This window comes from Monodon monoceros, unplaced genomic scaffold, assembly GCF_005190385.1.
Source record: "Monodon monoceros isolate NGI ecotype Baffin Bay Population unplaced genomic scaffold, NGI_Narwhal_1 Super_Scaffold_1, whole genome shotgun sequence".
Taxonomy (NCBI): Eukaryota; Metazoa; Chordata; class Mammalia; order Artiodactyla; family Monodontidae; genus Monodon; species Monodon monoceros.
In genome coordinates, this window is record NW_021703765.1 from 59,018,049 (window position 1) to 59,032,029 (window position 13,981).

Consider the following 13,981-nt stretch of genomic DNA (forward strand, 5'->3'; position numbering starts at 1 on the left):
ATGTGAGTTTATCTGAGCCCCAGGTTGGTCCGGGCCGGGGTTGAGGGTGGGGGTGTGTTCAGAAAGGGTAGCTGAGAAGAGGCCAAAGAGAAATGTCCTAACTTCCTAATTTTGCTTTGTGCTGGGAATAATCTCTAATGAAAACCTGCCATGAGGATCAGCAACTGAATACACTTAATTTTAAAATGAAGCATCCGAAGCGCAGTCTTAAGTATTTTCGGAAACCAACTCCCTATTTGACAATCATGAAAAATATGAACAAGAAAGATGGAGCGGAGCCTGCCCTCGGCTGCCCCAGTGCGGCCGGGCGGAGCGGGCAATTCTCCGCCAGTTTCCCCACGTTTAGGGCGAGGTGGCCGGGCGACCCTAACACACTCCGTTTCCTGATTCCTCCTTGTTGTTTGTATTTCCACCAGTCTCTCGTTCCTACACCTAAAGCCTCTCTACCAGGTGTCCAACGCACGGTGGACACAGACGAAGGCTGACAGTGTGAACAGGGTCCCGTCGGGGTGCAAGCGGTCAGCACTTGTTACAGGGCGGGCCGGGCAGCTCCTGAGCTCCTGAGCTCCAACTGCAGGAGGACCGCCGCCCGGTACTCGCGGTGGGCGGTGCCCGCGGTCAGCGGCGCCCGAGGTGCTGCCGGCCGGGTCCGCGCGGGGGACGCTCCTCGCTCGCGGCCACACCCTCGGGAAAGGCTCTGAGCTCCGCGAGGGTCCGAGCCGGGCCCCTCTCCCGCCACGCGGCCCTCAGCTTCCCACAAGCTGGACCCAGCTTCAGCGGGGAGTCGGAGGGGCGGGGCCTGGCGATGTGGGGGCGGGGCTCATCGCCGGTCGCGCAGGGAGAGGGACCCAGGGAGGAAAGGAGCGGGGCTCGGCGCGGGGCGGGGTTTGCGCAGGAGGGCGGGGCAGGGAGGGGCGAGGGGCGGGACGGGACGCTGGGCGCTGCTCCAGGGCCAGGGGCAGCTCCAGGTCCGCTCCCCGCCAGCTCCCGGTCCCTCGCAAGTCCTCACGGGCGGGCGAGCGCGGCCCAGGCGCGGAGCGGCGGGAGGCGCCGGCGGGCCCGGAGGCCGCGATGAAGCCGAGCAGCGAGGACGGGGCGGCGCAGGCCGGGGGCCCGTGGGAGGAGTGCTTCGAGGCAGCGGCGCAGCTGGCGCTGCGGGCTGGACAGGTGAGCGCGGCTCCGGGCGCACGGCAGGCGCACTCGGACTTGGGGCAGAGCGGACGCAGGGCGTGGACGGACGGAGACCCAGAGGGCCGGGCCGGGACCTGGGGGCGCGAGCCGCGGAGGGGCTCCGCGCAGCCTACCGCACACTGTGCACCTGCCACGCCTGCGCCGGGACGGGCGCCCTGGATCCCGCGGCCCGGAAGCGCGGGCCGGGCTCGGGGCGCAGGGCGGCCTGGCGGGAGCGGGCGGGTCATGGCGCGCGGACTGCCTCGGATTTGACCCAGTGGGCGGGACACGGTGCGGTTGCCCCGCGTTAGAACCCCTACGCGTGGAGGTCGGGCGGACAGCCTATCCTCGCGCATCCGGAGTCTAGAGGGTTCCACTCTGCGTTTGGAGGAACTGCTACCCGCACCGGAAGGGTGACGGTCAAGCAGCGGAGCTGAAGAAACCTTCAGAGGGCAGCCCCTCTCTTCGCACTTTCCTGTGTGTTTTGTTCCCCCATTTCCTCGGTGCTTCACGCCTGGGGTTCCGCAGGCCACGTGCGGCGGCGAATGGGGGGCGCGGGGGGAGGCAGGGCGCAGGGACCGCTCGCTCCCTGCTCGCGCGTCAAGGCGCTCGGCTGCGTTACTGCGAGCGGAGCAGGAGGGTGGACAGAGGAGGAGCCCTGCCCGCAGACGGATTTTCTGTTCCCAGCGGCAGTTCCTTTTCGGTCTGAAAGTGCCCCACGGGCCAAAGTCAGGCTGTCGCCAGTCCTGCATTTGAAGTGAGTCCTTAACGTGAACAGTCACAGTGCGGTCCCTTGGTCCCCTAAAAGTTAACTTTCAACACTAGTGGACCCTCCCTCTGTGAGACTTGATCCTTGGGGAAAAGGAGGACCCCAGCCTTACCTGCTGCATTGATGGAGCTCATGGTTTCAGGGCAAACGTTCTTCCTGGAAAGCTGGTCCACTGTGTGAGGGGCGCGCTTGACCTCCCCCCTCCCGAGGCCCTCACTTCCTCTCCAGAGTGAGCGTCCTCAGGATATTTGGTAACTTTTAGGTTCCACCATACAACTTTTCTCCTTTCAGCTTTGAGAAGAAGCCAGTTTAGAATTCAGACACCACTGTGTAAACCCTGGTGAGTTGTTACGGGTTTCTGTGGTTTTTCAAATTTAGATCCTTGAGGAAACAGAAGGGTTTTTGAAAACCCCCCCCTTTTTTTTAACAAATTTACAAATGCTTACACAGAACTTGCAATATAGCAGGCACCGTTCTAAGGGTCCTGGGAACTTTAACTTATTTAAGAGATAGCTTCTGCTTTTGCAACTTGCCAAGAACAACAGAAAAAGCTTTTTTTGACAGTGGGGGAAGGATGCAATAAGGATTCTGCCACTGGGAGTCTGATCAGGGGGCCCAGCACTCTGGGCTCCCTCCCTCCTGGGCATTATGCTGAGGCTTCCTGCCTGCCAGGCAGTGGCGGGGAGAGTGGCCGAATTGTCTGTGGCTGGGAGGGACAGAAGCCACACAGGGTCATCCTAACCCGTGTAAAGAGGGACAGACTGTCTTAGTAATGTTCTGACAGTAACAAGGTGCTGATTGGAGAAAACCTGGCCTGTAGCCAGAAAGCCCCAAGAGGCATGAAGGGTGGTTAGTGGTGATTCTTGGGAGTCCTCCTTAGCCAGAGGCACATTTGGTACAGGTTCTGTGGCCTTGTGGCCCAACGTGCCCGCCCTCTCACGTTCTGCTGTTTTATTAAGTCTGCTACTCCCGAGACAGCTCTGTGTGCTCCACCGAGTCTGGGTTCTCTACGTTCAGAGGGAGTGCCCTCCCTCCCAGGAGACAATGTCTGCCGTCCATGTTTCAGACATTGGTTCAGGGCAGCCCTGGACGATTTGCTGCCACCTCCCCTCTACCGCATCCTGAGAGGCCTCCCAGACCCCTCCTTCCTTGTCTCTCCACCACCCATCCCTGTGGTGCCCCTGAGAAGCATCCCTTCCAGTCCCAGCCACCGTACCACTGAAGAAGCCCCTCCCTGGCTGTTGGGCTTTGGGGAAGGGGGTGATGTCAGCCCCACACCATCACCACCACGAGTACACAGAGTGATATTCATCGAAATGGGTATTTATCATCTTTTACGTGATGTGTGAGCAAAAGTATTTTAGGGCTTCCCTGGTGGCGCAGTGGTTGAGAGTCCGCCTGCCGATGCAGGGGACACGGGTTCGTGCCCCGGTCCGGGAAGATCCCACATGCCGCAGAGCGGCTGGGTCCGTGAGCCGTGGCCGCTGAGCCTGCGCGTCCGGAGCCTGTGCTCTGCGACGGGAGAGGCCACAGCGGTGAGAGGCCCGCGTACCGCAAAAAAAAAAAAAAAAAAATCTTAGAAAACTATGCTTTTTAAGTTCTATCCTGCAGGGATAGATCCAGGTTTTCTTGAACCTGAAGTTTAGAAAATTTACAGGACCTCTTTAAGAAAAAAAATACAAAATTACAAATTCAAAATTAGATATAAAAGTTTATTTAGAATAAGAAAGATCACAACAGCGTAAATTTTAAGATGCTAACAAATATAACAAAATACATAAGAGTAATTTTTTAACTGCTTCTCAATCTTCTGTAATACTCTTTTCCCATTTTTGGCTTTATACTCTTTACATCTTTGAATGACAACGATTTTGTAGTACTTTCTATGGAGAGACTAGAAAGGTAAATTCAGGCTTTCCTGTAGGATGGCTCATTGAAATTGATTACTATGGTTTAGAAAAGTTTAATTAGGCTTCAAACTTGTTACTGGTAGGGTCATATAAATGTTTAGGATTGCCATCAAATTTGAGAATCCTGTCAGTTTTATTTTACTTATTAGTTGTCAGACAGGGAAGAATTTTCCAGTGTGCTCTGAGGGGATGCCCTATGTCCACCTCCAACTGCCCAGAGCAGAGGGGCACAGCGGGGGCTCTGACCCAACATCCCTATTTGTCTGGCTTGCATTGCCACAGGTGTTTTTGTTTGTTTCTTTGTTTCTGTTTTTTTGTGTGTGGCGGCATTGGGTCTTCATTGCTGTGCATGGGCTTTCTCCCTAGTTGTGGCCAGCATGGGCTACTCTTATGGGCTACTCTTCCTTGTGGTGAGCGGGCTTCTCATTGTGATGGCTTCTCTTGTTGGGGAGCACAAGCTCTAGGTGCACGGGCTTCAGTAGTTGCAGCACATGGGCTCAGTAGTTGCAGCACAGGAGCTCAGTAGTTTGTGGCTTGCGGTCTTTAGAGCACAGGCTCAGTAGTTGTGGCGCACGGGCTTAGTTGCTCCACAGCATGTGGGATCTTCCCAGACCAGGGCTTGAACCCACGTCCCCTGCATTGGCAGGTGTACTCTTAACCACTGCACCACCAGGGAAGTCCCCACAGGTGTTGTCTTGATTTGTGATTTTATTTTTATCAGTTATTCACACAGGGAGTTTAAAAAGTGAAATACTGCTAAAGGGACTGTCGTGGAACCAGCAGTGTCCTGTCCCGTGTCATCCTCATCCTTTTCCCCAGAACTCACTGTTTTCAGTTTTCTGGTAGTTACACCCGTTTTCTAAATAGTAGCTCTTTTTTTGCATCATCCGCATTAGACACTGTTATGTCCTGTGGCTGTGTTACCTGTTGGTTCCATTGGTGCCTGTGCTCACGTGCTATGACCACATGTAGCACACGGTCAAGCTGGGTAGCATGGTTGTATTACATATTCTTTTCTTTCTTATGCAGCTTGTGTTTTCCTTAAGGTCAAAAAAACATATTTTTTTAGCTTAGTTTTCTACACACCTACCAACAGCCATCTTCTGACTTCCCAACAGAATTTTTGATGATCTCCTTGGTATAGACACTCATGGGTCTCGCTGCTGGGGACACGTGGTCCTCACACCTTCGTGTGCATCAGAAGCACCTGGAGGGCCTCCGCAGCAGGCTGCATCCACCGCAGGGTTCCTACTCACCGGGTCTGGAGTGGGGCCGAGAATGAGCACTTCCACCAAAACCCCAGCTGATGCTGTCCGGCTGGGGATGGCACTTTGAGAAACACTGCCGTATGTAGTATTTTGTTACGTGACTATATGACAGTTTATTCATTCAACTCTTGAAGAAACTCTGGATGATGTCCAGTTTGGAATTATTAGGCATAATGTTGCTCATCCAGCACTCTCGCATGTGTCTTTTGGTTACCTCCATATGCATTTCTGCTGGGGTTAGATTAACAATAGGAGTGAAATTGCTGTGTCATCGTGTATGAAATTCTGCCAGGTGGTTTTCCAAGGCGGATGCAGGGATTCATGATTCCCCAGCAGGAGGTGAGGGTTCCTGTTGCCTCATCTCTCAGACGACACTTGGTATTGTCTGTCTTTCTATTTTAGCCCGTGTGACCAGTTTGAGGTGGTGTTTTACGGTGGTTTTAATTTGCATGTCCTGTATGACTAATGAACTTAAGTGCCTTTTTATGTGTTTACTGGCCTCCGTTTTTAAAATGGTGGTGCTAAAACAGGTTAGAAATGTATTCATTCACACAACAACTATTTGAGTAACTCTGGACAGGACTTTAACCTTACTCTGAGTGTGATCGAGGTTCGGGGTAGAGTCCCATGTGGAGCCCTGCAGGGTGATGGGGAGACCACCCTGGCTGCTGCTGGGGTGGGGGTGAGGCTGCAACGCCACAGGGGGTGGGGCAGAACCAGATCTCCGATGGACCGAGTGAAGGATGAGGGTGGATCTGACTGGGGGTGGTGAAGAAGGTGGTAAACAGATGTATTTCAAAGGCAGAGCTGCCAGGTTTCCTGCCAGATCGGCAGCGGGTGTGAGAGGAGCCAGGGGTGCCTGCAGGGTTCGGGTCTGAAGAACTGTCCAGTGAATTTGCAGGAACTGTAGGGGGAGCAGGTTTGGAGGTGGAGGTCAGGTCCTGTGTTCCACGAGCTGTGAGCTGTTGACCTTGAAATGCCGGTGGATCTCTACGTGGGGGCCTTTGGGTGGAGAGTTCACGTGAGAGGCTGAGGGTGGAGGCGCCAGTTTGGGAGCCGTCAGTCAGCCTGGGCTGATGTCTCAGGCTGGGTCCCGCCCGGGACAGGGACAAGCAGGCTTGTCTGCCCTGGGCTCTCCGTAGGCGGATCCCATGTCGAGCTACCGGCATTTCCTCTGGGAGATCGCAACCTGGCGGGACGTGGAGGTGGAGGTCCCCCTGCTGTCCTGGCTGAGGATGGAGAGGGCAGCTGGTGACCTCGCCATTTCCACTGTCAGTCCTGGCCTTGTCAGCCCCACCTGCACCGCGCCCCAAGCTTCCGCAGAGTGGGGTCACCCATGTTGACATTTGTAACACTTTCACCCACATTTGAAGCCTCAGCCAAGATGGAACTTGTGAGATAGCAGCTGGCAGTTGGAGCAGCAGCCCCACTGGCACACATGGGCTGAGGGTCCAGGGACAGTCTATGGAGAGCTCTCTCACGCAGAGAAGGGTTTGTGTTTTCTGTCTGTTCTGGCCTTCAGCTGATGGGGCCAGGCCCACCCACATTCCAAAGGGCAATCTGCTTTACTGATTAATATGTTCATCTCATCCAAAAACGTCCTTGCAGAAACACCCAGAATAACATTCAACGCAGTATTTGGGTACCCCACAGCCCAGTCAAGTTGACACATAAGATTAACCATCACATCACATTCATAAGTCTGGAACCTGAAACGTGGCAGTACCGCCAGGCCCACATCTGCAGGGGAAAGATGTTGCCTGTTGAAACCCCACTTCTGCAGAGTTCTCCGTGTGCGTTCCATGGGTCCCCGAGCTCACACACGTTGCTCCATAGGGATGGGTGATAATCGTATGGTCGACTTGGGGACAGTAGCATACAACCGAGATGGTTCACAGACAAGAAAGAGGCATTTGGACGTGTCTCTGAATGACACCTCAGATGCTGGAGCGGATGGGGTTTGAAATTCAGGCTTCAGTGACTTAAGTCCCATATTTTATATATTAAACATTAACAGAATGTTATTTTGAGGGAGAGATCCAGGCCAGGAGGTCTATGAAGTGCAGGCTTAGTTAGTGAGTAGCTGAAAAACATTAATTAAAAAACAGCCACACTAACTTATTGCTGGCAAAATGAGAATGTTTAAAATCCCAAGACTGAGAGAAAACAGTTGTGGTAAAGGGTTTTAGCAGGTAACTCACCCGGAACCCCACAGGCCTTTCCCCTGAGGATGCGACTGTGATTAAAAGGCAGGGCTGATTGAGTCTCATAATGATTTGTTTAAAAACAAGACACTGGGCTTCCCTGGTGGCGCAGTGGTTGAGAGTCCACCTGCCGATGCAGGGGACACGGGTTCGTTCCCCGGTCCGGGAGGATTCCACATGCCGCGGAGCGGCTGGGCCCGTGAGCCATGGCCGCGGAGCGTGCGCGTCCGGAGCCTGTGCTCCACAACGGGAGAGGCCACAACAGTGAGAGGCCCGCGTACTGCAAAAAAACAAAACAAAACAAGACACTATCCCCACCTTTCCTCTCAGTGTAGGAAATTGTCTGAATTGAACTTTTCTTAACCTAGTACTGAGATTTGTACATTGTGTATGTAGTAGGTTTGGGGGGTTTTGTCGTAAGGCATTAAGTGTTTTGAGGCCTCGGCCCCCTCAGATGGACGGATGGGCCTTCAGAGGAGTGGACAGGAGAGTGTCTGGGGCCAGGATGGCTGGCTCATCTGAAGGGCAGTGTAGTCTGGGACGATAATTCAGAAATGGGATCTAAATATCTGGGAGTGCAACCGGATGAGAGGGAGGAGTCGGGAATGGTCTGCAGGTCCCTCCCAGGCGTCCAAGGCCCGAAGGAGCAGCAGCTGGTGAAGAGGGCTGGCCATGGCAGCACTGCAGGTGGCTGGGAATGCGGGTGTGGCCTGCCCTGCGCTGAGGGACACAGGCCCACAAGGAAAGGATCATCACACAGCCATAAACACTAATAGAAACGGAAAAGAAATCCTTATAAAAGGACACGCTCTAGCATCCTCCTCCTGGATCCGTAATTTCCGTCCTTTGCATGATCTGTGGCTGGGGGCCTGGCTCCCCTGGAAAGAAGCCCAGATGACATCAGGACGCCCCCACTGCCCCTGGGCATGTCTCCTCTCCGTTGGATCCAGAGGATGGAGAGGCCAGGGCGCTCAGATGAGGCTTCATGAGAGCACTTGCCGAGCTTCTTCCCGACTTAGTTACCTGACCCCGTGTGCACCCAGCAGGTGTTCTCTGAGACCCCACCATGTGTCAGGCTGCAGAGCCCACCCGGGGGTTGGGTTCAGACACAGGGCAGACGAGGGTTCTAACCCGGGAGCCAGGAGCGAACTTGCAGGGTGAGCGCCGGCTCTGCGGGGAGGTGACATCCCAGTCACAATGGAGGAGTGCTGGGGCCAGAGGAACCTGGCATCCAGTGGGAAGGGGGCGGGAGGGTGAGTGACGGTTCGGTGCAGCATGAGGGGCAGGGTATGTGGGGGCGCAGAGGTGGGCCGATGGGCTGGCTCCTTTAAAGTCGGGGACAGAGGCAGGGGGTCCTTTCTCCCCACCCCTCCCAAGTCCATTTAGAGTCTGGGAGGCAGGCTCTGCTTCCCAAGTCACCCAGGGGCCCGTCCCTTCCCGCCACTGCTCTGACCCCACTGATCTGACCCTGGCGACCACGCCCAAGTCACAGCGGAGGGAGTGGAAGGGCAGGAGGAAGTGCCGTGCCAACAATGGCTCTTTGAGGACGTGGCTCGGGAGTCACACGCATCGCTTCCCCTCGCGTCCTCGGGGCCGACCTTGGTCCCAGGGCCACACCTGCCTGCACAGGAGGCTGCGATGCGGGCTGCCATGTGGCTTGGTGCCCTGCTAACCTTGGGCTTTGTTCCTAGAAGGAAGAGGGCCAGCTACTCGGGTCCAGTTGTCTCTGCTCCAGGCCAGCCCACGGAGGCCACTGTGAGCTACGTCGGGGGTGACTTCATCCTCGGGGAGACGGGGCCATTAGGTGCTTTATGCGGGCCCGGGCTTAGCGAGCCCTTCTGGCTGTACTGCAGGGAGTGGACATGCGGGGGGCGGGGGGGGGGGGGCGGGGGGGCAGGACAGGATGGAAGCCAGAGGGTGATGGGCTTCGAGGGCAACAAGAGGCGAAACAAGACAGATCAAGGGGTCAGTGTTCCACAAGTGCATGAGGTCCGGTTGGAAAAAATGGTGTTGAGTCTGTTTAAGCAGTCTGAGGTATAATGTACTGGTGACTTGAATGGTTTTGCACCTCGGCTGTGTGCCGGGCACGACCCTAGACACCAGGCGGGCAGCAGGGAGCAGAGAACAAGCCGGGTTTTCTGTTAGAAACCATTACAACCAATCTGTTATCTTTGCAACCAAGCTCGGAAAACCAAACAACTGTCTGGGCTTGGTGCTGGGATGAGGACCGCCCCTGTTTAGGGGGTCCTGCTTATTCTGTGAAATCCTGCGTGAGGAAGCCTATCTGCAGGCTTCCTGGAGGCGTCTTCCTGGCCTCCTCCTCTTCAGCGAATGGGTACATGGGATGTGGGTGCAGGGTATGTGTACACAGCATGTGAGTACATGGGATGTGGGTACAGGGCATGTGTGTACATGGCGGGTGGGTACAGGGCATGTGTGTACACGGCATGTGCGTACAGGGCATGTAATTACACGGCGTGTGTGTACAGGGCATGTGGGTACACGGCATGTGGGTACAGGTCATGTGTGTACACGGCATGTGGGTACAGGGCATGTGTGTACACGGCATGTGGGTACATGGGATGTGGGTACAGGGCATGTGTATATACGGCATGTGGGTACATGGGATATGGGTACAGGGTATGTGTGTACATGGTGTGTGGGTACAGGGCATGTGTGTACACGGCATGTGGGTACAGGGCATGTGTGTACAGGGCATGTGTGTACACGGCATCTGGGTACAGGGCAGGTGGGTACAGGGCATGTGTGTACACGGCAAGTGGATACAGGGCATTGTGTACATGATGTGTGTGTACAGGGCATGGGATACACCCACCTAAGGTTGAAGAGTAAGTATCACGGGGTGGGCGGTGTGGATGTCAGGTGGCGGCTGAGCGAGGGGGTCCATGGAAGGAGGTGAGGGACCCTGGGTGCAGCAGGTCTTGGAGGAGAGGTCAGAGGTCGCTTCAGGGTCCTGCTGTCACTGTGGTTGGGGACTCAAGCTGTGACTCGGGCAGAGGTGACAGGATAGGCCCTAGCTGCAGTGGGGCTGTTTCCTGATTAATACCCTCAACGACTTCCTGTGTGGGCCCCCGGGGAGGCCCTGGCGCTCAGCCCTCTGTCCCGGGTGTAGGTGAAGCGCTGGCAGCTCCTGGGAGACCAAACCACACGATCCTGTGACCTGATGCACCCAGCCCCCGGGGCGTGAGGCCAGGGCCTGCCTTCTAGTTCTCTGCGTGCGTTTTCACTTTCCCGGGTTTGGTTTCGGCTGCACCGTTTGGGCTCCCGATCCAGGGGCACGTTCGTGTGACGGGTAAAGTGAATGAGGAGAAGCGGTTCCTGCACTGAAATCTCCCGAGTTCAAGCTCGGGGGCTCCGTGGGGCTCCGTGGCTGAAGCTTCACGTCCTTAGAACCGCGTTCCTTTCCTGCAAAGAAAGACTGTTCCACCCATGACCGCCTTTCTCGCGAGAAGAGTTCCCAGGAGCCCCACAGAGAGCCGGGTGCCACCGGTCCATCTGTCTGGCCATCCGCGGTGGGGGAGGGGGCCCAGTTCTGGTGCAGGACCGCCCCCAGCGTAGGGGGTGCTGGCCAGCATCACCCACCTCCCGACTTGCATTGCAGATCATCAGGAAAGCCCTTTCTGAGGAAAAACGTGTCTCAACAAAAACGTCGGCCGCGGACCTGGTGACAGAAACAGATCACATGGTGGAGGCTCTGATCCTGCAGGAGCTGCAGCAGCGCTTTCCCTCCCACAGGTGGGTGCGCTGGGGCCTCGCTGACTCTTTGCTGTGACCCGCCCCCGGCCGCGTGTCCCCCCACTCCCCGCCCCACCGTGGATCCTGGCAGGGAGTCCCCTCTGCTGTGCCCTGTCAGCCCAGGGTCACGCGGACTTTCCCAGGACGCATCCCCGCGTGTGGCCGTCGCCAGGGCTGCCCGCCCCTCCTGCCAAGCCCACACCAAGCCCTCAGGGCCAACCCCCTCCAGAGCAGGTGTCCCTGACCTTTTGGGTCACTGTGTGGAGAATCTGATGCAACAATTAATCTTTTCCTTGAAAAAGGCCAGCATTTGCCCAGCACTGTGTGTCTAGTTCCAAGGGGGCCCAGAGCCCCAGGGGCAGACGCTCTGAGCTCGGGGAGGGGGCTCCTTGGGCACAAGTGTCCCTTTCCTTCCTTAGGGAGCTGCTCACCCTGGAGCCCAATCGCTGGATTCCCAGGTGTAGACGACATGTCTGTCCAGCCCCACGTCCATGTGGACCAGTGAGGGGCTCCCTCCTGCCACGTGATGCCCTGCAAGTGACTGGGGGGTAGGGGACAGGCCGTACACACTCGCACCTTCTCCCCGCTCCTTTCTTCTAACCCACATCACCTGGGGGGTCATGTGTGTGTATATGTGTGCGTGTGTGTGTGCAGGCGTGTTGACGGCAGCCCTTGTGTTTCAGCGTCTCTCCCTTTTTCCTTGTTTGGCGTAAAGTCAGGACCCTAGCATCTATTATAATGATTACAGGCTCTGCACTGTTTATGATTTCTTAACTTTCAAAAATCTAAATTAAATGGCAGCGTCCAAAGAATCAGAGCTGACCTTTGAACAGCATGGGTTTGAGCCACACAGGTCCACGCAGACGTGGCTGCAGATACAGGGCAGGGTGGGCGGGGCTGGCTGGCAGGGTCAGTGCCCCTGGCCCCGCCGTGTTCAAGGCAGTTGGATTCCCTGAGAGGTGACGGCTCAGGAACCACCACTGGTTCTGGCTCAGGAGCTCTTTCTGTCCCTGTATCGTGTGGTGGCTCCAACAGCAGTGAGGCAGCTGGACTGTGGGGCCCTGGGGTCCAGGGTCCAGGTAAAGGCTCTGGTCACTGCAGGGGTCTGCGTGGTGGTGGTCCCAGGCCTCCTGGCGCTTTGAAGTCAGATCACTCTGACAGACTGAATCCTGAAAGTGCTGGCCAGTTGCTGGTGCTTTGGATGCACTGTTGTGTCGATATGGGGCCTGGTGTCTGTTTGCACAGTGTGAATTTACACACTCCTTGACAAGTATCACAGGACAGAAGACAGTGTGTCACACGGGGTGCCTCAGGCTCCAAAGCCCCTTAGGAAGACTGTCTGGGTCTGCCCAGAGCAGCAGTCCCCACCCTGGGTGGGTGTCAGGCCCCCTAGAGCCTCTCCAACCGTGCCTGCCAGCCCACCTGACAAAGCCCTGGGCAGTGCAGGTACCCCCCACCCCCTAACAAGAGGCAGCGGTCCCCAAGCTGCAGGCTGCGAGGCAGGGACTGGCTGCCCATGTCAGCCTGGCTCTGCTCCCTCTCCCCTCTTGGCTCTGAGAGCAAAGCCAGGATGCTACTCTCTGCTCTGTTGCCTAGAAAATCAGGTGAAATCATTTTTCAGCATATCTAAGTCAGGTTTGTCTTTTTCCCAATGATTAAGATTTAAAAGAAAGTATCAGAATTTGGGGACATTTAATTGTATTTTAGATCAGAGACAAATTGAGAAACTTGTGATGAGGAAAAAAATTGCATGCATATTATAAGATAAAATAGTATATTGTTATTTTTCTGCATTCAGAGTATTAAATATATCCCTTAAACAACAAGTTGGTATAAGGCTGTCACCCTTTCTTAAGAAGTCTGAACTTATGCTCTTCCTCATTTTTAGTCTTTCACAAAACAGTATTAAAGATAGATTGCATGGGACTTCCCTGGTGGTGCAGAGGTTAAAGAATCCGCCTGCAACGCAGGGGACACAGGTTCAATCCCTGGTCCGGGAAGATCCCACATGCCGCGGAGCAACTAAGCCCGTGAGCCACAACTACTGAGCCTGTGCTCTAGAGCCCGTGAGCCACAACTACTGAAGCCTGCGCACCCTAGAGCCCATGCTCCGCAACAAGAGAAGCCACCGCAATGAGAAGCCCACACACTGCAACGAAGAGTAGCCCCCGCTCGCCACAACTAGAGAAAGCCCGTGAGCAGCAACAAAGACCAAACGCAGCCAAAAAAAAAAAAAAAAAAAAATTAAAAGACAAGATAGAATGTAGCTGTTTTGACTTTGATAAGATAAGAAACAACCTGACTGTGGGCTCCCTGGTTTTGCTATTTTATTTTACTCACTGGTGAAATCCAAAGCCTGGGAGATGGGTGTGGACAGAAACTGCACTCGCTTCTGCCCTCGGCTGGGCAGTTGCTCCACCCCCAGGGATGGGAATCTGACCACAGTGTCACCCAGCACTGACACTGCCGCGCGGAGGAGGTGACACAAGGAACCAGGTCAGGGCCGCGTTCCCTAAGCACTGTGTTGGCGCCGAAGGCATGAACTCAGTCTGCGTCCGGGCCGCCTCTGTGGGTGCCGAAACCTGTTCCAGCTGTGCTCCCAAGTGAGATCCAAGTGGGGCAACTTTGAAGACATGCAGTAGCATCGCTAAACCTGTCTGCGTCTCCTTGTCCGGGAGGCACAGGCCGGGGGAGGAGGATGGCTGGTGCTCTCTCGCCTCTGCCAGGGCTGGGCCCCTGGTGGGATGTGGCCGCACTGTTGTGCTGACCGGCCCCTGTGCCCTGTGGGGTGAGTGCACTCGGGGATAAGGCGTTCCTGGCCACCACCACCTGAATGCCTGCCTGCATTGTCTCCCCGCTGCATTTCACGCTGTGTCCTCGGGCAGCAGAGCCTGGGCCGAAGCC

At 55.7% G+C, this 13,981-nt stretch overlaps 1 protein-coding gene across 1 annotated transcript in view; it reads left to right on the top strand.

Annotated features, from left to right (window-relative positions):
• Nucleotides 1–953: 953 nt before the first annotated feature.
• The window catches only part of IMPA2 (inositol monophosphatase 2), a 30,272-nt gene continuing 17,244 nt past the window's right edge, over nucleotides 954–13,981 (top strand). Inside the window, exons 1-2 of the mRNA XM_029232122.1 lie at nucleotides 954–1,167; nucleotides 10,944–11,077. Coding sequence (XP_029087955.1) covers nucleotides 1,072–1,167; nucleotides 10,944–11,077 — 230 coding nt within the window. The 5' untranslated portion in view covers nucleotides 954–1,071. The remainder of the gene's footprint in view (nucleotides 1,168–10,943; nucleotides 11,078–13,981) is intronic.